The sequence below is a fragment of the Oryzias latipes genome, chromosome 10 (assembly GCF_053564925.1).
Source record: "Oryzias latipes strain Hd-rR chromosome 10, Olatipes_Hd-rR_3.1".
NCBI lineage: Eukaryota > Metazoa > Chordata > Actinopteri > Beloniformes > Adrianichthyidae > Oryzias > Oryzias latipes.
In genome coordinates this window covers 29,358,092-29,386,091 of record NC_136246.1, presented here as the reverse complement: position 1 = coordinate 29,386,091, position 28,000 = coordinate 29,358,092, and the positions used below count along the sequence as shown (strand labels likewise).

At 41.2% G+C, this 28,000-nt stretch overlaps 1 protein-coding gene across 3 annotated transcripts; it reads right to left on the bottom strand.

Annotated features, from left to right (window-relative positions):
* Positions 1–14: 14 nt before the first annotated feature.
* On the bottom strand, positions 15–27,967 carry myot (myotilin). Of its 3 annotated transcripts, XM_004073625.4 has the most exons (19): positions 27,835–27,967; positions 27,550–27,749; positions 18,537–18,578; positions 18,324–18,462; positions 18,007–18,069; positions 17,763–17,904; positions 15,534–15,557; positions 15,269–15,388; positions 15,001–15,190; positions 9,164–9,383; positions 8,141–9,096; positions 6,006–6,156; positions 5,569–5,670; positions 5,045–5,097; positions 3,294–3,432; positions 3,022–3,229; positions 2,769–2,934; positions 2,566–2,699; positions 15–821 (listed from the first exon to the last, which is right to left on the bottom strand). In XM_004073625.4, the coding sequence occupies exons 3-19, from the start codon at positions 18,542–18,544 to the stop codon at positions 682–684; spliced, it is 2,955 nt and encodes a 984-aa protein (XP_004073673.1). In that variant the 5' UTR covers positions 18,545–18,578; positions 27,550–27,749; positions 27,835–27,967; the 3' UTR covers positions 15–681. The 3 variants fall into 3 exon arrangements, with proteins under 3 accessions (XP_004073673.1, XP_011478770.1, XP_011478771.1); XM_011480468.4 differs by lacking the exons at positions 18,537–18,578; positions 27,550–27,749; positions 27,835–27,967 and adding an exon at positions 18,225–18,241; XM_011480469.2 differs by lacking the exons at positions 15,001–15,190; positions 15,269–15,388; positions 15,534–15,557; ... (4 more) ...; positions 27,550–27,749; positions 27,835–27,967 and adding an exon at positions 14,401–14,567.
* Positions 27,968–28,000: the final 33 nt, after the last annotated feature.

Sequence of the window (28,000 nt, the reverse complement as noted above, 5' to 3'; positions counted from 1 at the left end):
GCAGGACTCAGATCTCACGTGTCATAGACTTTATTCCACAATCATCCAGTGATTAGATAGAACTTTTAACACAACAAACACAACTTCTAAAAATCTACTTTATTTGTGCTTTAAGCACAAAGACCGCTGAGCTGAACGCTTTCATCACAGGTGAAGGAAAGAACAGTTCAGCTGCAGGAATCCGTCACAGTAAAGATGCTGGTTGTGATGATATTTAAGCTTTCCATATCATATTTAAATCCAGTTAAAATGACTTCCATCTCGTTGACATAAAAAAGCACCGTTCAGGCGTAGCACTTTGACCTTCAGACAGGTTTCTTCACACAAATGAGGATGAAAGCGGGTGAAGGGGGCAGATAAGTGCAGAAAAGTCGGGGTGGAAACACAAAATTTGTTTGCTCTGTCGGGGACAAAAACACAAGTTTCTCCATTTGTTCAAATGGAGCTTGATCACATTCAAAAGTGCGCCACCATCTGGCCTAACGCCAAACTGCAGCAGGACTGAACCCTTCAGAGATGCTCAGTTTAGAAAAGTTTCCATCAAGTTTCAAGCAAGCAGCGTCTCAGGTTCTCCGGGTTTTTATCCTCCCTCCTGTTAAGCAAAGCGTACCTGTCCTTTACGGATTCAAGCGCCCTCCCTGTTGGATGTGGGTAAGTGCAGGAGTGGCGTGAAGCCGGGACCTACAGCTCCTCGCTCTCGTACAGCGGGGCGGTGTGCTGGGCGGGGCTCTCCACCGTCAGAGCGGGAATGCTCACAGAGGACAGCAGCTTCAGGGTCTTTGAGCCGGGGGGCGCCGTTTTGATAGCTGGCGTGGTTCGAGCTGAAAGGAGACGGCAGAGCTGTGAACTGGGCAGCAGGTCAGACATTTTTGATGAAAAGTCCTCGATAGACGACGCGCCTGAACGCGATTCTTCCCATCCTAGGCACCTGCTCTAATAGTATTCCCACTAAAAAAATCCTTATTTTGAGTCTTTTCTAAACGCACAACAACAAATCAACTCTGGAACGTTCATTTATAGAGGAAAATTAGTAAAAGAAGTTTGGAGCATCTTTGGTTCAATTTGTGCTTCAAAATCTAAAATCGGTTTTGTTGTTATTTACCTCTGATTCAACATTTTGAACAAACTTTATTGAGACCTCGCACAGAAACAATTTCAGTGTCTTTAATGACATGTAGTCTTTTAGGGACTAGTGAGGGAATTCTGACATATCCCCACTACTTTTCTTTGGGCGGCCGTGGTGCAGCGGTAGGGCGGTCGACCCATGATCGTAAGATTGCAGGTTCGATTCCCGCCTTGCACGCCCATGAGTCGAAGTGTCCTTGGGCAAGACACTGAACCCCACCTTGCCTCTGGGGGTAGGCGGGCGCCTGTGTTTGGCAGCGGAGCCGCCACCAGTGTGTGAATGTGTGTGTGAATGTGTGTGTGACTGGGTGAATGGGTCTGTGACTGTAAAGCGCTTTGTCCTTGTAGGAAGAAAGGCGCTATATAAGTATACGCCATTGCCATACGCCATAAACACTTTCAATCACTAAATAGTTTCTGTGGCACTTCTATTTTTTATTTACTTCTTTTGTATTGTTGCATATCTGTTCCTACAAATAGAAAATCTGTTTTAGCAAAAATGCTCCTTACTTAACTTATAATAAATGAAACACACATGTCTGATTCACATCGCCCTGTTTGTATTCAGCTTCTTTTGATGAGGGCATTTCAATAAAGGACTGTTTTCTACAAAAGAAGCACCCATGGATGTGTGACAGATGTGGAGGGTTGGGTTTTGCCTTCAACTCATTCAAAATACCTTATAATTACAAAAATGTCCTTTTATTGTTGTGAGACGCTGTACAACAAAAATCCAATCATTCAGACAAAATGTCTTCTGCTGGTTTATTATAGTTTTTTCATCTATTCTCACCTTGTCATTAGTATTGCTATCAATGTTCAGTGCTCTGGCTAAGAGGACTTTCTGTTACAGTTGCACACATTTAACTGATTTCCAGACACACAAATGAATCCTAACTTTGAGGTGAGACTTAGTGGCTCTCGCTGGGCTTCAAATGGCTCCCTTAGTGTTAAAGGTGGCAGACCCCTGGCGCAAACGGTTGAAGGGTTAGTGCAGTCAACACGCGCTGTTCTGGACGGTGAAACTGGCTGCAGAGGAAACTTTAAGAAGTGTTAAAGTTTTCTTGGAGTTCATTAAATAGGTTGGTTCAGTTTTTCTCTGCACTCAGTTTCCCGGTTGCTGATTTCTTTGACGACTTTCCTTAATTCAAACCCTTGTCTGCAGAAGTGACACGAAGCGCTCATGGGACGCTCTCTCCCTGTGATCTCCGGCGCTCCTCCACAGAGCAGATGGTGTCATCTGATCGAGCTGAAACCTTAGAGCGTCGCTTTCTCCAGGCCGTCGCCGAATCGGCGTGCGTTGTGGTTTGTGACGCGGCAGCTGTTGAACGCGTCCTCCGTCTGCTGCATCGCTTACAGCATTGTGTTGCCATGGTAACCATCAGGCTGCAGGGAACACAGACCACTCTTTTCCCGGAGTTTGTTTGCGCGCTCACTTACTTCCGACATCCAGCCTGGCGTTGCAGGTGGACATGCCCGCTTCGTTGATGGCGGAGAGCGTGTACCAGCCCGCGTCCGCCTTCACCACCCGCTCTATCAGCAAGCACTGCCGCCCCGAGCCGTCCTGGTACAGACTGCAGGAACAGACGTCGCTTAGCAACATCACCTAAGATCTCAGAGCGCCAGAAGCTGCAGCGTCAGACCTCATCCTGCTGGGGTCGATGCGCAGCATGTCCTTGTCTTTCTTCCAGTGCAGCTGTGGGGGCGGGGAGGCATCCACCTTGCACTCAAACCTGACGGTGTCCCCCTCCAGAGCTCTGGTGTTCAGCATCTTCTGCACGAAGCTGGGGGGACGAAGAACTTCCTGAGCTGCAGAAGAAGAAAAAAACCTATCAGGTTTGAGGGCGGAGGGCCTCCTGAGGCGGTGTTCTCCCTGCAAGGACGTCACGTTCGTACCCAGAACATCCAGTCTCATGGTGAACCTGCTCTCGCCGGCCCGGTTCCTGGCCACGCACTCGTACACCCCGGCGTGGTGCACCGTGACGATCTCTATGATGAACGAGTGCATCCCTTTCTCGCACACCAGCATCTTATGGTAGTCGTCGGGACGGATGGCTTTTCCGTCCAAGTACCAGGAAACATCTGGAGTCGGGAGTCCTCCAACCTGCATAAGTCAGCCAGGGGGGGTCGGCTCCCACACTTTTACTTCTTGGGGGGAATGTTTGTACCTTGAAGTCGATCCTGCAGAAGCGGCCCTCCTCCACAGTCAGGTCTGGGGGGGTTTGCAGGAAGCGAGGAGCGTAACATTTCTCCTGAATAGCCGAGCCCTCGTTGCTCCTCCTGTCCGTCCCCGAGTGGCGCCTCCCCCTGCAGACACATCAGAAGCGCGCGTTCACCGCCGATCGCGCTGGCAGAGGCTTCCATCATCACAGCCGTCACAGCTGTCACATTGCGGATCAAATAACCTGCTGCTTGTGAAAAACAATTCAAACGTAAAATAACAATAATTGAGTATTAACGATTGATTTAATATTTTTTTCTTTAAAAGTGACCATGGTATAAGCAGGGTAATTCCTGATGAAGTTTCCCCCCAATAATCTCCTATAATATCCAGCATTATCCCTTATATCACATTGAAACCATTAAATATGATTGTCAAATAAAATTTGATTAATTGCTTGAAAGAAAGTAGGACAAACTGAACTACTAATTTACTTTTTTTAAAACTTAACTATGATATTAACTATCATAATTACTTGGGCTGGGTTGATAAAAACCGATGAATGAATCTAAATGAATCTAAGCTTACTAAATCAATAACCGATCCATAAAAGTAGAGATTAATCTTTTATGCCTTTCCTTACGCATTACAGCAGTAAAGCCAAAGTCAGCTAGCTTGATGCTAACGTATAATGGAATTTCCCATTGGACGGCTAATGCTAACATAAGTTGGAGCTAAACATACATTCCTGACAAAAGAACAGCTTTATTTCCTCGCAGGCAGGAATTGTCCAAACTCTTTTAAGGAAACAGTTTTTTAAAGTAAACATTTGCGTTCTAAATCACAATTTTTTGCTCAAATCTTCTGGAATAAATTATAGCGCGATCTCCACTTCATGGCTAAACTGAAACGCCCTCCAGGAGAGACGGAACATGAGGATCTGCACATTTTTGTTGGAGCTTCTCCTTTTCAGAAACATGTTTAGTGTTAAAAATCTCATTTGTTTTTCATTTCACTAATCAATTTTACAGTATGGGAACCGTATCAGATTAATATGAATATCTTCAAAACATAGATTATTAATGTATTTCTATACAAATATGTCTAAAATGTATAAAATTCAAAACTGAATTGAATCGATTTTGGACAACCATCATTACCTGTGGTAGCCGGCGCCCATTACTTACAACTCAGTGCACTATATGTGACATTCGACATTTTGTCAGGTTGTTCCGAATCTAAATGTCCATTTTTTTTATACGGCAAATAGAACATCACTAATTTCCCCAAAATGAAAACCATAGAAATGTAAAAACCTTTTATGAATTCACCGTGTTCTGATGGCGACAACTTGATGATTTAGAAGAAAATTAATTTACTTACATTTTTTCAAATCACAAATAGTTCTAATGCGGTGCATTGTGGTCTATTTTCAGCAATCTAGTGAGCATCGAAGTTTCCAATGTTACTTTGGAACTGTGGATATGGAAAGTCCTACAAAAATGCCCTATATAGTGCACTATAAAGTAAAGGAATTCGGACAAAACCTATATATCTTTTATAAACATATAAAATATGCATTTTATGCTATCTTATTTATTTTTCCACAATTTTTAATTAGTGAGCATTAGTGAGAGTTCTTATATCAGACCTGCTCCATATCTTTATTTTTGCCTCAGATTGTGGAGCGTTTACCCAAAATCATTTCGCCTGAATGATCAGATGTAGTGTCGGCATCGTGGACCATGAGGCACTCACCACAGTCCACCGGTGCGTCTTCCTTCTGGAGAGTCTGGCTGCAGCACGTCGGCCTGCAGAAACAGAATGAAGGAGGTGAGAGTGAAACGCCCGCACAGTAACCGGACACCTGCGTGTTGTCACCGGTGGAGGGAAATCTTGCTCAACGCGACGGCAAAAATAGACGGTGACAAACCGGCTCGGCTTGAAGGGACGATGCAGAAATGTTTGCATGGATGTGTGACAGGAGGAGAGAATAGATGGTGCAAAGCCCTGAGAGCCAGAGGCTTTCAGGCAGAACAATCCTGCTCTGTCATGCACGCACGTGCACGCACACATACACACAGGCCGTGGCGGTTCGTGGCCCCATCAAGAGGCCCCGAAAGGGAGACCGTCTCTCTGAACCCATGAAACTTTATGAATGTGCTCTTCTCGAACAAACAACACAGAGGCGGATGGTTTCCGGACTCAAATCTGAGCCCGAATCCATGGGTGGAACGTCTCTGAACATGCAAGTGGAGGACAGACGGCAGCAGCTGTTGTACCTGCTCAGTTGGCGAGTCTAAATACTGGTCCTGGTCGAACATGCAGGTCGCATTTTCTGGACCCAGGAGCCTTCGAGCCATTCGCTCCTCATAGGAGAGTTTCTGACAAAACAACAATTTATTAGAAACAAATGTTTCCCACATCAGATGGATCTAGAATAAAAAGTGAATACTGTCCACAATATTCTAAGTTTACATTTCATCCTGACATGTAAAACTGAGAAGCTCAGCCACGTTTTACTCGTGAATTCCTAATTAACAACAAAAAGTTTTAGTTTGGGTCCAGGATGAGACGGTCCACTGTTAAAATGTGCATATTAGACTGGGAACGCCATGTTCTGACCTCTTGAAAGGCTTTGGAAAAACAGTTAGCATTTCTGAACGATGGACTTTGTTTTACGATTTCTTCCCTTTGATGAGTTTTCTGCAGGACCCACCTGGCTGTGTCTTCTCCGGGCTTCCTTTGAGCGAAGCTTCTTCTCCAGATCCTGAATCAGGGCGTCTTTGGAGCCCTGGATGTCTTCATCTGTGGAGCGGGACGAAGAGGGCCGAGGTGCTACAGACTTCTTTAGGATGGGTTTGGGAATACTGGGAGACCAAACAGAGAAAATAAGTGAGTGTTGTAGAAAAACACCGGGATTTTGAGACTGTTTTTCCTCCGTTTTACATTTATTTTTCATATTTTTTAAAGAGTCACATCCAAACAGATCAAGTTTTTATGGATAGACAGATTCCCTGCAGACATCGATTAGACTGTTCCAATGGAGAATTTAGCTAATTTCAACAGTTACTAAGAAACTGACAGCTTTTATTATTATTAGTTAAATCCAAATCTTTAACCTGAAAAGGATATTTAAACTTTTTTCTTCTTCCGTGAAAGCACCCGGTCCATGTCAGTCTGAGTCTGTGCTATGGCAACCGCTCTTGCCAATCAGGATCGAGCTTGTTGGAAGTCACTTGAAAAAACTAGAATGCTCTGCAGCATTGCCACATTGAATATAAATATAAATAGAGCAAATAGAACAAGCTAGTAATCCAGCGAGTAAACTAAAGTCTGAAGGCCTTTTGTACATGAAAAATCACATTGTCTGATTTATAAATTACGGTGGAAAATAGGGATTTGGTCACCTACAAACAAGCAAGATTTCTGGCTCTCACAGACATGTAACTTCTTCTTCTGTAAGAGGATCCTCTGTCGTTCACCCATTTCCTGTATTAATGACACCTGTTTGAACTGGTTGTCTATAAAAAGACACATGTACACATCCTTGTTGAAAGTCCGTGCTGCCAAGCGACAGCCCCAAAACATCACTGCTCTAGAGGAGATCTGTATTGAGGAATGGGCCAAAATACCAGCAACAGTTGGTGAAAACCGTGTGAAGACTTACAGAAAACGCTGGACTGCTGTCATTGCCAACAAAGGGTGTATAACAAAGTATTGAGTTGAACTTTTATTGACCAAATACATTTCCGCTAGGGGTGTAACGATACGCTAAAATCTCAATTTGGTTCGATTCAGATTTTTTTTATAGGGCTCGGTTTGGTACTGCTGTTAAACAAATCTGCCTGATATGAACTGCTATTTTATGAACTATTATTTTATTGTCATTTATTGTGTGTGTGTTTGTGTGTGTTTTGCTGCCGGACACGTGAATTTCTCCCTTGGGAGATTAATACATTTTTTATCTTTCTATTTTCTGTGTTTTTTTCGGTACAAAAAAATAAGGCAGAAAAAAAAACTACCTACAGAATGCATTTATTGGTCTTACATAACAATAAATAAAATGTACGTGATCTGCTTTAATAGAAGGGGGGGGGGGGGGTCCTCATCTCTGGCCTCACGTCTGCATTTGCCATATGTTGACACGCTGACTGTCCGTCACCAAATAGCGTCTCGGAGGAAACTCACGGCTAACATTACTTCCGCCTCGGCGCAAAGTTAATACAGTGGCCACCTGCGGGGTTAGCCCCGCCTATAGCCACTAAGACTCATGGGAAGTGGGAAATCTTGTGTGTGGAGTCCTTCACCATCACCGAGAGAGCTATGAAGAGAAGTGAGGTTCATGTTGTTACGCTGTTGGTGTGTTCATAATAAATGGGTTGTAATGCCGGAAAGGACTTTCTCTCTCTGAGACTGTTTGAGGGTGTGTGGCGGTTGGGGGAGGACGGTCGATGCAGCTAGTTAACTGGCAGCTCGGCTCTCGTTTCCCCGCTACGAGCGACAAAGCAGCTGGGTTGTAACAATGCTTGTGCAGAAAAAAAGGAAAGAAAAACATACCGAAACGGTCCAGAAGTAAACCCAACCGAAATTGCCATCGGTTCAACTACACGTATCGTTACTCCCCCGATTTCCGCCATAATTTAAAATAAATTCTTTAAAAATCAGACAATGTGATTTATTTCTCATTTTATCAGAGCAAAAATGGTTATTCTGACCAATAGAATAACTGAGTGACAGCTGTTTATTTCTCAGTAGAAGTCTATGGGATTTTTGCGTCTTGGAACAAGCGGGTACTTCCTGTTTGGGGGTCACTTAGTCCAGTTCTCACATACAGTCAATGTTTGGACTCACCTGTTTGGGGTCACTTTGTAACTGGCAGGCAGAGACACGACGGCAGGCGTCACCCTGTTCCGGCTGGGGGGAGTGTCGTGTTGAGAGGAGGAAGAGGGAGAAAGGGGGGAGTGAGGGAGGGATGGGGACACAGGTGAAGGTTGATGGGGGAGGGAGGATGAGGAGGACGAGGTCTTCGGTGGGAGGAGGGGGCTGGAGGGTGAGAGCGGGGAGCGAGAGGGTGAGGTGGAGGGGTGGGCAAAAGAGGAGCTGGGAGATAATTTGGAAGAGGAGTGGGAGGGCAGCACTGAACAGAGGTATGCAGCGGAGGCGGACAGAGCGTCCTGATTGGCTGGGAGGGTGGCGCTGCCGAGGCCAGTGGCGCTAGGAACCCTGGGAGTAAGAGTGATGGTGGAGCGCACTGTAGAGCGAGGGAGGGAGGACGCATTTATGGGGGTGGGGGAGGAAGAGCGAGGAGGAGGAGGAGGAGGTGCAGTAGAGGAGGCTGGGGTGGAGGTTGGAGAACTGAGGCTGGATGAAGATGGAGAGGACTTCCGTGTTCCATTGGCCTGGTTCTGGATCTTGGAGTGACTGACTGACTGGTTCTGACTGACCGACTGGTTCTGGATGTGGGAGTGACCGACTGACTGGTTCTGACTGACCGACTGGTCCTGGGTGACTGACTGGTTCTGGGTCAGACTTAGGGACTGAAACTGAGACTGCAGCGTGGACTTTGACAGCGTCTGAGTTTGGGAACTCTCCGTGTGACTGAGCTGGGCTCCGTAGAGGTTCTGCGGGCTGCTGTGGTTCTCCTGCGCGTCCCGCAGAACGCTGTCGTAGCTCGGGGCCTGGAAGGCCGGCTGCGATTGGATGAAATGCCTCGGTCGCTCGTAGTTGAAGGCGCTGGGGGGGAAGGTGCTGGGAGTGAAGGTGGGGAGGTCCGACAGGTTCATGCTGTTGCCTCCTGACTGGGAGGACTGAAGGAAACGGAACTGATTAGAACAAAAATTAGAACAATTTATGAGAACAAAGAAACAGGCTTACAGTGAAACTGAGCTTGCTTGGGGTGAACAGTTTGGCCGCTGGAGCTTTTTCCTTCACCTGAGCTGCCGGAGGTGGAGAAGGCGGAGGAGGGGGACTAGGCGTAGAGACTCCTAAAAGGACCTCTAGTGACCTTTGGCCGTTTGGACTCTGGAAACCTTCCTCCTCGCTGTAACCATGAGGTTCTTCAGAGAACGGTTTGACCGATGGGGGCTGGTAGGGACTGTTAGGATGATCAATGCATCAGAATCTCAAACTTTAAACCTCAATCTCCTGCCGAATTGTGAGTCAAAAAAAGGTTTTACAGACGAAACAAGGTTTTCTGGCGGTGGCGTTCTGCACAGCTCGTTCGACTTTGAGGTCTTGGTGTAACGACGTCTGCTGGAAAATCAATGTCTATAAATACCGCACACATGGAGGAGAGTCTAATGCGGGACAGCAAGTGGTCAGACTGGGTCACAGAGAGACAGAAGTGCAGCTGAAAGCAGTCTCTGCAACCTCACCGTACTCTCATGAACCCAAACATGGACACGTGTTTTTTGACACTTTTGTAGAGTTCTTCAAAATAAAGATGGCCCTGATCTCTCAACATCATCACACATTGATGGCAGCTCTATTACCTTACACTGTTTTTTTTTATAATGTGGCAAACCGTGATAAAACATGGAAAACTAAGCCTTGGTGACACAGACTTAAACAAGCTAAATCAACATGATTTGATTCACAATCCAGCTCAAATTGACAGAAAATGGTCTTTAATTCTATTGGGTTTATTTGTGAAAACAGACTAAAGAAGTTCATGTTTTGCCTTTATGTCGTCTTGAATGTTAAAAACTTTATGGTACAGAGAAGAATAAAGACTAGATGTTTTACTTCCAGAGGGTTTTTCCTAATGAGTTACAGAGCGCATTGATTCATCTTCTACACAAGCTTCTCCTGAAATAGCATCAGCTCCTCTACCCTTCCACCAGGAAAGAATGTTGTTACCATGACGACCATGCAATCTGGCCCGCGCTGCAGCATGAAGATAATAGCAGCCTCTTCGTCACCTTTGTCAACTTGTTCAGAGTTTTCGGAGCTCGCCTTCGTCAGCCGAGAATGCAGCACGAATGACCACCTTCAGGTTTGAACAGGTGAAGGCCTCCAAACACAAGGAGCATCTTCCTGAACAACGTAGGGAAACCCTCGCAATAAAGAATCCGCTTTTCATCTGATGCTAAGTCTAAAAAAGTTGATCAAATCAAGTTTGTTTAAAAGAATTCATTAATAACTTCCTAAATACACACACTGATTTTTGTTTTCTAGCAGCTAAAGAAAACTTTAATGTAACAAGTCATAATTTCTGTGTATGAAATTCCAATTTTTTTCAGCTTAAAGCACAACTTGACTGAAAACAGCATCATAAACAGTTTTAGAAAGGAACTTTGGGTAAAATTAATAGTGAATCAGAAGTTGTGTTGATAGCCACGTTTGTTTAACTCAGCCCAATGGTTGATACACATTTGAGGCAAAACTTCCAGAGCTCAGCAGATGCCACGTTTGGTGGATATGCAGATAAATACAGAGTCTGAGATGAAGGATCATACATTTCGTTTGAGGCCAAGTCACCGCACACGAGGAGATAGCGCACGTAAAGAAGAAAGACGCACACAAAGTCCATCAAACCGCACACCTGGAATGAGCAAGTTGGTTTTAAATACATTCTCAGGTAAAAGCCTCATAGCATGAAAGCATTAGGAACCAAAACACTTAAAATCAGTTAAGGAGAGTGCTTTGTTCGGCATTAAGAAGTGCCGGTGGAAAAAGTCTATAATCAACCGGAGGGAGGGGACGAGTTACTGGCTGCATTTTAATCCTTTAACATCGGACCTTTGGCTGCAGTGTTGACATTCCTTTGACTACCGTGACTCTTCAACTGTTTACATAATCAATGGAATTCCAGCAAATTCTGAAGCAGAGAAACGCTGACATGTAACACATTACAGTAGTAAGGTGTTTATGTAGTCAACGCACATCAGCTGGTTCTGTCACAGAGAAAAGCGGCTTTAGGCCATTATTAGATACTTTACATTTGCAACGTGTTGCATATTGGTGCAAAGCAGATGTGAAAAGCCGCCCATCTCCGTTTCAGAATCAGATGATTCACGTTGATCACATCAAAGATTCACAGTATGTCAAAGAGGATGTGTTACTTAGTAGACATCTTCAGCGTTCAAGTGTTAGAGTAAAAAAACAAAACCTTAAATAATATGGACGCATTAAAGTTCATGGGCTGCGTCTGACGACCAAACAATCGAGCCTGTGTTCTCTTTTACACAGCATCAAAAACATCAAACAAAAATGATAAACGGCGCATACTACACTTTACTACCTTCTTAGAAGGCCCAACGCGCTTTACGGTCACAGTCCCTTTCACACACTAATGGCGGCTCCGCTGCCGATCACTACCGCCAACCCATAACCACCAGGAACACTGTGGGGTTCAGTGTCTTGCATAAGGAACTGCAACACAAGCACCATACCCTCCCCCCAAAGTTTCAACAGATGATTGGAGTGAGACTTCAGAGCACAACAGAACTGTTGTCCAGTTGTTTCGTTTGTTCTGTTTGACACCATAAAGCAGTGGGCCCTACCCTTAGCCATGGATGGTGGGTCATCTAGTACCGGGCCGCAGAGGGAAAAAAGAAAAATCATGACTTGCGTTTTTTTCCGATTCCGAAAGAAGTTTTATTTAGTATATCTATAAAGATTCTCTCCGTATATGTCTCACTGTGAACAGGTCAAGACTCTTGCCGTGACCAAATGTCTTAAATGCATTTGGTACCTTCTTAAAACATTTAGGCAACCACTAAATTGAAACCCTCAAGCTAGCAAAAAAAAAACAACAAAAGTCTTTGCAAAGTTTCTCTGTGCAAACAATCAGTAAGGAAGCATAAGGAGAAAAAAATCTACATTTAACAAAGTCAGAGGTCTTTAGTGGAAGTACTGATTTATTGCAACACTCCATGCCCTCTCTGTGACAACCGGCTCTCTAATGTTACAAGAACGCTGCTAATAAAGTTGCAAACACTGCGAATTCATTATCTTTCCAAAATACAACCTCTTATAATGGTTGTATTATTTTCTGTTATATTTATTTGCTAAACCTTAAAAGACAAGGCTGAAGTCGGCATCCAGTTTTTAGCTTCTACTTTGATGGTTAAGTGTAAAGTTAAGGGGAAAGCTGTATCAACTAAAGTGTACTAACTGCAGATATTTTAAAGAAAATGAAAGTTAACTTTACCCTAAAATGTTAAGGGAAACTGAAAGCTAAATTTAAGCCTTACACAGACCGGTCTGTGAAAACATCACCTGACAGTAAACCAGACCTTGAAAAAGGTCGGGGACCACTGATTTAAAGAATGCTGTTTGCATTCTGGTGGACGTTAAAAAGAGAGTTAGAAAAAAACCATTTGTAGTTTTGAATGTCACAAAAATGTTTCGTCTGTAAATCAAAGAATTACATGCAGTTCGGTAGCTGCAAGCAGCAATTAAATGCCCTTAAGAAGTGTCTCCGGAGCAATAATGAACAAAAAAAAAAACTAAAGACTGCGACTGTTAGCCACAAGTGTGACAAGTTTCAGAGTAATAATCAATTCTCAGAGATTTATTTACATTTTGTTCAGCAGATTTGACGCTTCTAATGACGCAGGGTTATTTTGATCCTGAGGCGGTGCATTAGTGTGAGAGTTGGTTCGTGCATTTGTGCGGTTAAGTGCTTAAAGCTATATTAGTCTTGGTATTTGGACATTGGCTAGCAGGTGCAAACACCCAACTTTGCCTTTTGAAAGCGTACACAACATACACTAACAAATAATGGAGGTTTTTCTACCGATCTATAACAGAAAACACCACCAATACACACTTCTATCAAAGTTTCTAAATGAGTACAAGTGTAAACACGACAACTGCAATGGCAGGAATTTTCGATAAACCGAAGCCAAGTTCATTCTAAGTCAGGTGTTCTTTACATAGGAAAACCCTCCTTACCCAAAGTTTCATGCAGTTTGTCCAAACGGTCAAGTTTTCATGGCCATAGCAAAACTACAGGTGACTCTAAAATAAAGTGGTTTGCAGAGCCTCAGTGTGACCTTAAGATCCAGACCGCTGCCAGCAGATTCTGAACAACTGCTGCTGGTTGTGTGGAGAACTGACAAGGAGGAAGGGTCTGTGAAGGACAGGGCGCCATGTCTGCTCTTCAGATTACACATGAGATCATAGCCGGGACACCGATGGACCAAATATACCTCACATCAGGAAACCGTCACTGAACACCAACCAAAGTCCAGCCAGAGAAATTCAAACAGTGAGAAATTTACAAATCTAACTAAAAATGTGTTTGATTTATTCCGTTTGTAGCCTCTGAAATTAATGTATGGTCAGTTGGATTCTCTGAACGCTGTATTTAGCCCAATCAAAGAACATGAACATGAAGGATGAATCTGTTTACAAAAGAGATCCATTATATTTATCCAGCTAAAGAAACTATTTTCCTGTTTTATTTTGTAAGGCATAAAGTTCCTCAAAACCAAATATTTTAAGGATAAAAAAAGAACAAAAAAGGAACAAACCTGGATTAAAAAAAATACAATACAGCAGAAATATTATGACAAAATCAGCTTTTTAAAGATCTGAATGTTTTAACTCATTTTAATTAGCTTTGTTAGATAAATATGAATAAGGAGAAGTTTTAATATGTTATGGTTACATTTATATTCATAAAAGGTTTCTTTTTTTTTTGTTTTATTTCACTCCAGTTTGGCATTTTTACTTTAAGTAAGAGCCGACATTGAACTAAATAAATGCAACGATATTTTTATTTTCCAGCTCCAGTTTCGTACATTTTTATAATTTTACATGATAGTTCTTTTACTTAATAGCTTACTTTTGTGAAGCGATTTTTATTTTATTTAAAAAGTTAATGTTTAAATGAAAAAGTGACTTTGTAACCTTTAACTTTTTTTTTCTTTCAAAAATCTCATCATGGCGTCACCTTTTCCAACTCCTAGCTTAACTTCATTTAACCAAAAACTCCCGCCGCTTCTGAAAAACACCAACTTCAATCCCCAAACCGAGTTTGACCTTTTCGAGAGGACACGGCGGGAACAAGACGGGCGAACTAGACTGGAGCTGACGCCGTTAACCGGCACAAAACCTTCAGAACCGCCTCAGAGCGGAAAAACCGCGGATAAGAAGCTCACCTCGTCGTTTCGTTAAGTTCTGAAGAGGCTGAGAGAGCGGCGCGAGTGCAGACACAAACGGAGCCGAGGAGGCAACAGGTGGCACGAGCGCGCTCGTGCGAGGCAAAGACGGGACCGCGCAGGTCCTGAAAATCGATTTGACTGGTTTCCATAGAAACGTGAATACTTCAGAAAATTGCTAATGTATTAAATTGCAAGAGTTATAAATATATATTTTTACGTCTTAAATAAACAATGACGACTTTTGGGTCACTTAAATTTAATTTGAAAACTTCTTCCTTCTCATCTCAGCATTTATTTAAACGGCGCGACAGCGACCCCCTCTGGACAAACGTAGAATTACATGTTTTCAGTGACTGGCGTAAAAATGTTCTTTTTAAATTTATAAGCTCATCCGATTTCATCAGTTATCTTCTCAAAATGCAAATGTAAAAAAAGGAGAAGAAAAAACATACCTAAACATAAAAGACATGTAAAATAAAAAGCAATTTACAAATTCCCTAATCCAGATGTATCTCTAGTTTAGGAAGTAATGCAGTTTATACAGGACTTACAGGTATATTTTTGGGCAGATACAGACAGACAGCTGGGTGTACTTACTCTGCAAAGCTGTTGTCTTCCAATGGACTGTCAGGCCACTCTGGAGGAGGAAGGTTCATGAGGTTTGGCAGTTCAGGAGGAGAGTCCTCGCTGCTCTCCGGTGGGCTGTCTTTCACCTTTTCTTGTCTGTGAGAATTTCCCTCCTCCTGTTGTTGCTGCACAGCCTCGTACTCCAGTTCCTCCTCCAGGTCTGCACCGGGAGTGAAAGTGACCACAGGGATGTGGGATCAACAGTACAGGAACAAGTGGTGCACATTAAGCTTCGTACCATTGTAAACGTCCAGTGTGGCAGAACAGGAGACGCTGCCAAAGGAATTGAGAGCCACACACTTGAACAAGCCTGAGTCCTCAGGAAACGCCTCAGTGATCACCAGAGTGCACAGCTCCTCTGCAGAAGTGAAAATAAGACCACGAGGACGCCGCCAAACAGATTTATTCAGGTATGAGCACTAATCTGACTGACAGACAGGTCAGGAAACAGATAAACAAGCGGTTTTGTACCAAATATTACAGAATTAATGCTGATCACTCACCTGGCACTGAGGCAGAGCTGGCCTCTGGAAAATAAGGAAACATGGAGTGAAGGTAAACGCACATTCTTAAAGTTTTATTGCTGGAGGTACAGAAGTAGAAGATGCGTCTGGATGAAGCCCATCTGCTAAACTATTTAAACATGTAGTTGTAGCGTTAGATAAGATATTCTTCTCTAAGAGTTCTGGCACATCGCCTGTCCGTAATGGGAGAGGATGCCTCCTTCATGTGGACATCTCTGAGGTTTCTCCTTTTTCTTTCTGCCCCCCCAGAATCCATTTTTCTTTCAGGAGTTTTTCCTGACCGAGAAGGAGGAAGTGATGCCCAGTTAAGTTTATTTTAGCAATCAGGCACCTTATTTCATAAATGATTTTTATGTTTTGTACAATTGTGAAGCTCGTTTAGACAACTGTTTAATATTGGGCTATCGAAATAAAAGCGATTTGAATCTGAGAAACACAGGTCAGTTTTTGTTGGCGATTAAAAAAAAAGAAAAGAAAGAAACGTATTTTAAATATTTATTTTAAAATATTTTCTACTAAAGTCATGCTAAATTGTTTTAAGGCCAATATTTCATATACAATATGTTTGATCCAGACTATTATAATAGAATTAGAATCCCTTTAGAACGTAATGTCAGTTTTGTTTACTGTCTATTTATTTTTTGCCTGGTTGTGATCGAGTTTAAACAAGACCAATATTGTTACTGATAACCAGTGTTGTAAATTAGGGCCAACTAAAACAATTATGTCTTTAAAAAAAAAAAAAAAACGACTTTAATATAATTAGAAATTAAAAAAAATCCTCAAAACAACCAAAATCTAAAACCAAAAGAGGCTAAAAAGGATCATAAAACCAGTTTTCTGTAAGCAATATAGATGTAACCCTTGTGCTATCCTAGGCACTTTAACATTGGGAGTTGGGTCATGTAGACCCACTAGACCAGGGGTGTCAAACTCATTTTGGTTCAAGGGCCAAATTCAGCCCGTCTGATCTCAAGTGGGCCGGACCGGTAACGTAAAAGCAAAATAACAGCTTTGTTTTAGTTTTTTTTACTCAATTTGCCTCAACCAACATGGTACCCTAATCACTTGGGACCAATGGATCTTGAATAAAATTAAATTCAATAAAAAAAAGTTGGTCTGTTCAATTTTATACAGACGGAATATTTTCCATCTGACACTGAAGCAATCCAGAAACTTTTCTTTATGGTGAGTCTCTTAGTGGGGCTTAATGTCATATTCTTTGAACACTGCAACCTGTTGATGACATAAAAAAAACATTCGGGTTTGCATTCAGCTTTGTGAAAGAAAAAAAAAATGTCCATTTTCCTGGAAAGCTCTTCACTCCACTTCAATTTTTTACAACATTTCGGTAATTAAGGTGTCACTACTGATCATCCTCATAGCAAGATAACAGCGGTGAGGCTCATAGGGAACCAAACTGCATCTTACCCAGACACAGAGCTGTTAGGTTTCACTTATAGCACGTGCTGTTTCACCTGTTTTGATTTTCCTTTGCTCCCCCAAGTGGCGGAATTGCGCATTTCGGTTATTTATTTAAAAAATCATGACTCGCCACAGGAATGGACTAGAAACTTGCTTTCTTTTTTAAACATCCTTATGGTTTTTACTCTTCATGTGTGGGCCGTACTAAACCACCTGGCGGGCCGGATAAGGCCCGCGGGCCTTATGTTTGACACCCCTGCTCTCTAGACAGTGCTCTGAACCTTTTGTCTTCAATGATTTGTGATCTTCACTGGTGTCCATGGATTACATGAAATCTTTCCACCTTTATCCACCTTTGTCATGGTAGGGAGAACATGTCAATGTAAGGGGGAGGGGTCATCTCAGATAGCACAAGGGTTAATAGAATAATCTTCTTGCATTTTTATTTCTTTATCTTAATTAAAATTTCTTCCGTTCATTTTAATAAAAAATAAATGACAACATTTCAATTCAATAAATTGAACACTTGTTGTTTCTCCATCATTTATAAACTTTTTCCTGTAATATTTTTGCTTTGCGCATGTATTTTATTGCACTCGGGGCAATGAAAAAATTCTTTATAAATAAAGTTTATTGAAAGACAAAGCCGACTAAACCTGATTTCAAATCTACTTTGTGGTTGACAGGATGGAGTTGGATGAATTTCTTGTCTTGAAAGCGTCTGTTTCTGTGCTGACAGTGTTTGGAGGGAATAAAGGTTTCTCTGTGATCCGGTGCTCTCACTCTTGCGCAGGATCCTGAAGTCCTCCGAGTCTAAAATTGGTTTCTCCTCTCTGTACCACATGACCTGCAGAGGGGGGGTCCCTCTCAGTCTGCACTCCAGGACCACCAGCTGACCCTTCAGTGTGGACACGTCATGGAGGCACTGGAGGAGGAGGAAGAGGAGTGTGCAGAGACAGAAACCCTTTTCAGAAAAGCAGATTTTGTGACTAAAAAAAAAGAAAAGTTTTTTTTTTTTTTTTTTTACCTTAACAAAAGTGGGAGCGACTCCGTTCCTTGAATTCTGCTGGTTGTAGACGGGACTTTGAGTCTGGACACAACATAAACGTACATAAAGTTAAAGGCAATGTGAGGTTTCCCTCTTTGCTCAAGAACAACTATGACTGGGATTTGAACTTCCAGCCAGCCAACCGACAGGCAGACAGCAGCTCGAGCCACTGATCCACAGCCTTTGTATTTATTTACCTGTATGAACGCAGCTGCTGTTTAACACAAGAAAAAAAACCCATTTAAGGGCCGAATTTTTACATTGAAAATATCTGTTGGAAGGATTTCCATGGTTACCCTATGAGGGTCGACACACAGCGGCTGAACCAGGCTGGAGTGCCTTTGAGCAACAGAGGAGGAGGACATCTCTCGGGAGGAAGAAACCGAGGAGGAGGAGGAGATGGTCAGAGACATGGTGCTGGTCTTCTTCTGCATCCTGCAAACAGGAAGACGCAGAGCAGCATGGATGTTTGTTTGTTTGTTTGTTTGGTCGCGTAGAGTCGGACTCACTGTGCCATGTTCCGGCCGCTCTTCACGACGCCCGCAGAACTCCTGCAAACATCAATACATTAAAATCTAAATTTAGCCACTTTTTCATCACCGTGTAGCATAAACAGTACATCTAATGATCAAATTCTTCATAGAATTCGATTTTAGAGCCAATGAATGTCTGGAGTTGCCTAAAAGCGCCACAAAGTAAACAAAATGTGTCCAAGCAGATAAATCAATAATGATCTTCACTCTCCAATTTATTCTAAATAAACGGAGGTTTTTAATCCAGATTATTTTACCCGAACTTTGTGTTAATAATAACATTTGACAGAAAGAGTTCAGGCGACACGATACACGTCACAAGACTGTAACAGAAACATAATATCACTTTTCTTTGAACAGAAAACTAATATCTGAATACTATTTGAACAAAACAGTATAAAATACTCTTTATTTAATTATCACAACATGAATCTTTGCAAGAGTTTCACACAGAAGTAGTTTTTACCAAAACATAATCCACATTTTCAACACAAAAGTACAGATGTGCTTTAACCAGTAAGGCTTTTGAAGTATGATTAAGAAAATAAAGCGCCATTTATTTCTAACACTGCTGACATGTAAGTTATGAGGTCGCCAATAGTTAAGACCAAAGAAACAACCAAAAATCTCCAACAATCAGTCAACTTCAGTTCATTTGGAGCTTCTGAAATCATTCATAATAATAATAATTTTTATTTGTTTGGCGCCTTTCTTGGAACCCAAAGTCGCCGTACATGAAGATATCGTTTGTTATTTCACATAATTAAATTTCCTATTTAGTACCACCAAAAATGACAGGAAAGATACAGAGACAACTGGAACATTTATTAATTTCAGATTTACATGTATTTAGCGGTTAATTAAATCCAAAGCAACTAACAACTGACAAAATCAGCAGAAACACTTTTGACATTTATCCTGTTTTCCTATTTGTCTTTTTATCTTCATCTTTTCCCGTTTGCACTCACAATATTTCCTGTTTCCTTTAGAAGAATTCATCAAAGCAGAAGTTTCAAACCTTAAAATGTCAAATGAACAGAATTCAGTTTTTTTTAGTCTAAAAAAAGTCTCTATATAGATATACAGAACACAAAAAGTTGTTTTTTTCTGTTTGTGAAAATTAGAAAATACAAAAGGAAGTTTAGATGTTTGAGTCGCTTTACATCTACAACATGAACTTTTTTGATAAATAAAATATGACAACGACCAAAAGATGACATAAAGTTTGAGAGTAACAATAAAAACAATAATATTCTTCAGTATTTTGAGTTTTAAAGATGTGGAATTATGCAGCAAAAATATTCGAAACCTGCTACCATATTTTTAAAAAAAAGCTGTTTCATAGTTTTTTTTTAAACTTATTTAAAAATTTGAAGGTACGTTTAGAGAAAATCCGTCACTGATGCTTCTCAGGTTTCCTTTTATTCACCTTTTCCAGGAAAAATATAGTTAAAGTGTGTAAAAGTAGAATTAAAAGCAAACTTTTCACATCACAGATTCTCTGCACGTTTGAAGCGAGCTGTGGGCTCAGGCCGGTCAGTCAACGACCTGCACTTACTTCCCCTGTGAATGTGTGTTTGCAACGTGAGCAACAACGCAGTCGAACAAAAGCGCAAAAACGCTATGGAGGTGCTGCTGACACAACTTTCATAGATTCTAGTTTTAAACATCACTCACTGAACTTCACAAGCCTTAAGGGACTTTCTGTCGCTCAAAGGGCTCGAAATACAACAACTAAATCAGCTGACCTGAGCTCCAGAAGATGGATCGCCATGGCGACGAACACACCATTAAAAGATTGTTATTGTAACTCAAAGTGCACCAAAACCCACACGAATCACTCAAAACGTCTTCACTCAATTCTTTGCATGGGTACTTCAAAATGTTTTTTTTCTTCTTGTAGGAATAATAAAAGAAGGAGACCCCATTTTTGGAAGACATTTAAAAAAGGTTTTCTTTACATTTATAAAAATAGAAATAAGCTTTTTGTTCCTCACATGCATTAAAAAAAGTTTTCATGACTTTAAACCTCTGTTTGAAGAAAATCTAAACAAAATACCTTCAAACAGAATAGCACCTCAACATATTACAAGAAATCCGCTTACATCAGTGTCTCTAAGTTCTTTACTTTCTACATCTGTAAAGATATTTTTACATCAAGGGTTCTGGACCGCCGGGCTGTGGACCAGAAAAAAAAGAAACATCATTTAGTTTTTTTTTGGCGGATTCTGAACCAAATTCCGTTTAAACTAGCAGTTTCTCTCTCCTGAAGCTGGTCAGGATGCTTGCCCCCTCCATGTGTCTTGATGTCACTCGGCCGCTCCGATCGGTGACTTTACCATTAAATTAAAGCTCCAAAGTTAACAAAAAGAAAAGTGTCTCTGGAAAGTTTGCAGGAAAAAAAAGCAAGAAAAGTGACAAAAGAAGAAGCTTCAACTTTAGAGAACAAGAAATCTGGATTTAACAGACAAAACCAGAAGATTTTGCTCAAAATATGGATTTATTGCGACCGTTTTTACCAAGCTCACCCAATAAAATATGCTACAAAACGCTGCTAATAAAGTATAAAACACTTTGTTATACCGTTTAGAGCACATGTGTCAAACTCAAGGACCGCGGGTCAAATGTGGCCCTCCATGTAATTTTATGTGGCCCACGAGAGCAGAATAGTTTTTAATTTCTTAGAATAAATAATAAAACTTGGTGTGTATTTATTCATATCTAGGGGGAATTGGACTTGAAATATGGGATTGGGCAGCTATACATTAGGACTTAAACACTGTCCATATAACCTAACTTGACAGAATCAAATTTGAAAAGGTTTATGCTGTCACTTTAAAAAGTTATAGTAAATAAATAATAAGCTATTTAACATCAAGGAGTATTTGCGTTTATCTTTCATTACATTTAGTTACATGGTTAAGTTATATCTGACCCTTTGAGGACAACTTGCTGATGTGGCCCTCTGTGAATATGAGTTTGACACCCCTGCTTTAGGGCATATTTAGAAAAAAACAGTTTGTTTGACATCATGGAACTTTTGTTGTATACTGTATCCACCACAGCTGTCAGATGAGGCTGAATTTGGTTTTTAGCATTGATGGTATATTTGAACGGGTACAACCCAAAATCTAGCGTAAAAAGACGCCATAGGATTTCCTTTTTTTGTGCAGAAAATGAAGATTAGGTAAAACGAAGTGTTGATATGTAAAAACGTACAAAAGGGACATTTTAAGAAGCATAATGTTGGCACAGAAACTACTTCTGTCTATTAAAGGTAAATACACTCTAGAACTGAAACCTTGTTTTAGGAATAATTGTTTTATTTCCTGTCTAGCAAGAAAAAAACGACACGTTTTTCATTATCAAAATATCGTAACTTGAGAAAACACGTTTTTAGTGACTAGAAATTTGAATTAGAATTCTTGGTAAGGCCATTATTCTGACTCCAACTGCAAATATTTGCTTGTTTAAAAAGAAGACTGTCAATGAGAAAAATAATTGGTGACTTATTTCTTCGGGCCTGTTTTTGCAGTGTACATAAGGTCAACATTTTAATATATAATAAAAAAAAAAAGTGCAAAAATGGCATTTTATTAAAAACAACACAACATTAATTTTAACTTAAATGAGTTTTAACAAATAAACCAGATTTGTTTCACTAATTTTAGCCTTGAAGAAAATCCTAGTTGGGTTCTTCATGGTGAAACTGCCGTTTTACACTTTTTATGTGCAACAATTTAATGAAATAAATACATTTTCCTCTCAAAAGGTTAAAGAAACTGGAAGCTAGAAAAAAATCAAACACCAACTGCAGCCTCGGACGGGCCGGTCTTTGACGTTAAAATGGATCTCTGTAATGAGATTAGAAAAGGAAAATAATATTATACTTTTAAACTGTCCACTTCTGGAAAATGCCCTTCAAATGAACATCCTCACAATAAAGGTCAAAGGTCAAGCATACACACACAAAGACAGACAAAAACAGAGACAAAACGTAGTAAACTTCCACACGTGAGCCTCACGCAGGTCTGCACGACATCACTTCCTGTGCAGAAGATCACTCTACTTAGCATTTGCCTGAGGTTCTGCAGCCAAGCAGACGTCTGTCATCCTTCTGCACCAAAACACTTTCACCATTCTCAACTTTCCGCCCACTTCGTCTTGGGTCGAGAGAAGGAGCTAAAGGAGGAGGCGGAGAGTCGGGTTTCCGGGCTAAATTAAACTCTGCCACGGCTGAAGCCCTGCTCAAAGACACTCTGACCACAGATAAATCTCAGCTACAGGCAACCAGAGGAAGCCAGCGTGTCCTTTCGTATTTATGTCTACATGTAGGAGTTTGTGGAGAAGAAACTGTCTTGTTAGCACCAGATCATCCCAACGGGCGTGTGAGTGTGTGTTTGTGTCGTTGAGCCAACAGCAGCAGTTGTTAAATCCTTTGTGTGTTTGTCAGAACTGCTGGAGTTACGACAGGGACAACTGGCTGTTTGCTCTCTAGTGTGTTACCTGGCAAAAGCAGGTGACATCACTGACAGACAAGCCGACACGCAATAAACAGAAAAAGACAGATAGCTGTTGTAGAGCTAGATTCTAGTAGATTTCCTGTCACGCACGAAGAGTCCAAATATGTTTCTCAAAGAAAGATGTTTAACTCAGAAGAGACTGAATTAAAGAAATAAACCCAACATGTAAAACTTTGCAAATACAGCACAAAAATGACAGAAAAAGGAGAAATTATTGAAATAACATTTGCAAATATGTTTCAAGAGAACTTGGCTGCAGTCATCAACATCCAGAATCAGAAGTCCACCCATATCACTTGGAGAAATCTATTTTAATAGTTACGGTTTCTCAGGGTTTAAGCTCTAAAAAAAATGTTTTCTACAATTCTAAACACTTTTGAGGTTTGGGTCAATTGTGTAATTTCCGCCGATGATTTCAGGCGCCATCTTGTCTACAACCAGGTGGTTTAGCCCAGCCCGGAGGCCCTAATGGCCGACCACGGATGCACACTTCCAATTCTGTAGATTTGGCCTCTGAATTAGTATTTTTTTTCATTCTTCAAAAAATGAAAACGAAACCATTAATAAAAATGATGATAATAATAATAAGGATGCCATTATAACCTTCTGTTTCTCAAAGCAATGATTCCTAAAAGAAGTTCTGGGATGGCTAAACTTGGTACGATCCTCACGTGACCGGTACAGAATTTTGCATTCCGATTGAATTAACCCTTGTGCTACCTTAGATGACCCCCCCTTACATTGACGTGTTCTCCCTACCATGACAAAGGTGGATAAAGGTGGAAAGATTTCATGTAATCCATGGACACCAGTGAAGATCACAAATCACTGAAGAAAAAAGCTTCAGCGCTCTGTCTAGTGGGTCTAGATGGTAAATGGTAAATGGTAAATGGCGTATACTTATATAGCGCCTTTCTTCCTACAAGGACAAAGCGCTTTACAGTCACAGACCCATTCACCCAGTCACACACACATTCACTCACACATTCACACACCCAACTCCCAATGGTAAAGTGGATAGCACAAGGGATAAGGGAAAAAGCACTGCTCTCACTTTTCCACCTGGATACTGATGTGCTTTTTATTAACTTTAGGCAGTTATTTTATGAGCAGAAGAGATTTACTTCAAACTGTTAGATCTTGTTCAATTGTAAAGCTTTATATGAAAAAAAAAGCAAAATTGCATATTTTTGTTTTTGTTTTGCTGCAGTAAAGAAGCTGACTGTGAACTTTAACAATAAATCTAAACTAAAATCAAATAGATGAACCGACAATCAAATAATAGCTAGTTTCAGCTGATTCTGACATGGGGCAAAGTCTTCAATTTGTATTAATGCAGCGATATGCAACACATTGTGATGCATATCGCTGCATTAATCCAAAAAAACAAATCTCACCTCGGTACACTTGCAAGAGTCAGCCTTTTACACGGTGGTGGACACGTCATGGTTTGGGCTAAGAACTTCTCTGAATGCTGGTCAAAGGACTTCAAAAGAGGATAAACTAAAAAGCTTTAATGAACTAAAGTGTGCTAACGAAGCAATGAGTTTAAATTCCCCTCACAACAATGTAAAAGAACATTATAATAATGCAGAAAATGCAGTTAATCCTATCAAAGCACCACTTTTCTGCAGGCTTGTCTTTAAAAAGCAGAACTACTTTAATCGGAATGTATTAAATCAGCAGATGCAGTTTTACATCTAATACTCACTTACTTGAAAAGTAAACCCTGAACCGTTACAGAGAGTGTTTAAGTCAATTATTGACATTTCTGTGTGAGGCACACAGCAGCAGCAGCCGCTCCACCGCTGAGGATGCAGCCCCGCCCTGTTACCTTCAAGCAACCCCTCCCACCGATGAAATTCCAGCCGCGCTCACAGCATCCTGCAGCCTCCGGACCTCAGCAGCTCTCAGCTGAGGACGGATTTAGCTCAGCAGAGCTGCATTCCTGCAGCAGACGTCAGATTGTCCACCTGGTTGAAGTGTATTATCCAGCTTTCATCGTAAGAGAATAAAATCTGTGGGTTTTGAGCGGTGAAGCACCAGAACCTGACAATCCAGGGTCAGGCAGAAACCAAGAATAAGAGTGTTACAGCACTGAAAATAGTCCAATTGATTTAGTTATGGTCTTAATAAATAGTTATTTTTTCACAGTGGAGAAGAACTAGATATAAAAAAATGGATTTTACAAAACAAATGATGATTGCAATGATAAAAATAGGTTTTCGTCTGGAACAAGAGCTGGGTGGGTGAAGTATTTCAGTTATGCTGAGTCCAAAACTTAGAAATATGTTTGATTTATTAAAACGTTCTCTTATATTTTTTAGATTTTTTTTGTTTGTTTTTTTGTTTGACATTTGGATTTTTTGGCGCTTTAAATACTTGAGCAGAATTATTTCCAAAGTTTACTGTTAGGAACGTTATTGTCTAAAACAATAATCAAACATTTTAAATCTTCAAGTCCCACTGCGATCATCTTTTGATCTATTTTTTCAAAGCGTTTCCGGTGGTCTTTTATTTATAATAACGCTGCTTTTAGCCAAACTCAGGACATCGTTTCTGCAGAGCGGCAAGGGTTCGTTAAAAATTAGACTCTAAGTTGTGGGCAGGACTATTAGTGTGGGGTAACTCAGAGCTGGGACCTTGCGGCGTCATTTCTACATCATACATATGATCTTTTTTCAAACTGCATTTTTTCGTTTGCTCCTAATTCACAGCGATTTAAATAAAGAAATTCTCAGAAATGCAAATTTCAGCCTGATTTTCTTAACATATGCCCTCCACCATCAGAAAATGTTAATCTTTTAAAACATTTGGGTTTAACCTTCAAACCAATTCTTTGTTTTTTTTACATGTTGGGTTTTGGAACAATACTCATTTTTTCTGGATTACATTTTAACCCTATTTATGAGTCCCTTTTTAAAGGGAGCCGGTTTAGCTCGTGCTGGTTTGCGGCGCCTTCCGTCCGTGAAACCAGGGTTCAAATCCGGGTTGCTCCCTGTTCCCTTCTCTACCACTGTGCCAGTCCCAAGCCCGGTTGCTTTGAGAAGGTTGCGTCAGGAAGGGCATCCGGCATAAAACATTGCCAAGTTTACCATGCGACATGTTCGCTGTGGCGACCCCTGATGGGAAAAGCCAAAAGAGAAAGAAGAAGAGTCCCTTTTTAACCCTTAGAGTTGGGTTAAAAACAACCCAACTTGGGTTATTTTTAACTATGGAATGTTTAGTTTGTACACGAACAGGTTTAATAAAACACGAGTTTCATCAGAAGGGTTTCAAAGGAACTAAAGGAAAATAAGAAGCTATACGCGTCTCTCATGGCACTTGCATTGTTGTATCGTTCCTAGAAATATAATCTTCCTAAAATAAAAGATATTCTAAAACTCTTAATGTGAGTGTTGCTCAATTTAAAAGCAAAATGATAATTATTAATTAAATCCAACTTGCATGGATGTTGTGTAGTGATTTGTACGTTTTTTTTGATGATTTTCTTAATTAAAAAAAACTGTGCTCTCATTATTCTATTCAATCAGCCATCAAGAATGATTTTTTATTTAACTTTATGAATTCTGTTCTGCTAAAATAAATGTGATTTAAGGTGTTTTAAGATCTCAAACTCATATTTTTATTAGCAAATGGCTCTTCTTTTGTAGCTATTATTCAATCTAAACTGTGACCTTCTAGCTTTCCAGTATTTAATCAGTTAAAATAGCAAATAATTAACTTTTTATTTTTCTCCATGTGCTGCAATCGTTTGTTTTTTTAGAAATACTTGCTATAGATAAATCTTCTGAGGTCACTCTGAGCCTCCAATATTGCATCAAGAAATTTTGTAGTTTAGTTTTTCAAGTGCCACTTTATAATCCAGGTTCTCTCATATAAAAAAAAAAAGCCAAAAAATTCCAGATAAATGCAAAAGACCTCGTCTGTCCTGATCTCCCATCACTAACTTCTCAAATGTACCCAACTCCCCTCTTCGTGTGTGCCAGACGGATTTAGCGCAGAGCGGGTCACCTGATCTTTCCTCCCTCCAGCCCCTGCCGGATGGTCAAACTTGGGTTCAGAGAGGCATGTGAACAGCGAACCCCCCCCCCCCCCCCCCCCACCACCTTCCTGCAGCACATGTTGTCAGGGAGATCTGCTCCATGCTTCCCTAACTCCTTTATTTTTTACCCTCCATATTCTTCACACACAGATTCAGAACATACTTTTAGCTCCTGTCAGATCATCCAAGCTGTCCCTGTCTTTTTTTTTCTTCTTTCTCTTTTTTGACTCTGAGGTTTATTTGTTTTTTTGGAGAAGCAGCTGATTCAAATCCAACAAAACATGAAATCCCCCCCCCAAATGAGCCTCATCTGCTTCTCTTCTCTAAGCAAAGCTTCTTCCGATGCGCAGATCTTCTGCTCCTCAGCGTAATCCCAGCTCTGCAGGGCGGTCGACCTGTAGAAAAGGTGCTGCTGGCTTACCTGTTTTCCCCGCAGGTCAAACGTACCGATCCAGGAGGAAACCCACTGAAGGTAAATGTGCTGCCTGGCTGCCAGCAGGCATGGCTTAGTCATCGAAGGCTCACAGCTCCGGGTGAAGCTGACGCACGCCGGCGTGTGCCTAAAGGAGGGTGGTGGTGGGGTTACACTAGGAATCTGTGGCTGGTCAGGGGGCGGGGGTGCTAAAGGAGCAAATTTAGATTGAAGTGTTGGTCAACACTTGCAAACCATGTCTTCTGTTTCTCCTGGAAACTCACGGAAAAACACCTTTTTTTTCTGCTGATGAAGATCCTTTCAGTGATGAAGATGAAGGGTTTTCCTCACCGGTGAAGGCTCCATTTCATCCCAGACAGGGGAACAGGAAACCTACCGGTGCCACAGAGTCGACAGGCGATACCCCGAGACTCTAAGAGGGGCAGGGAGGCCCGGAGAG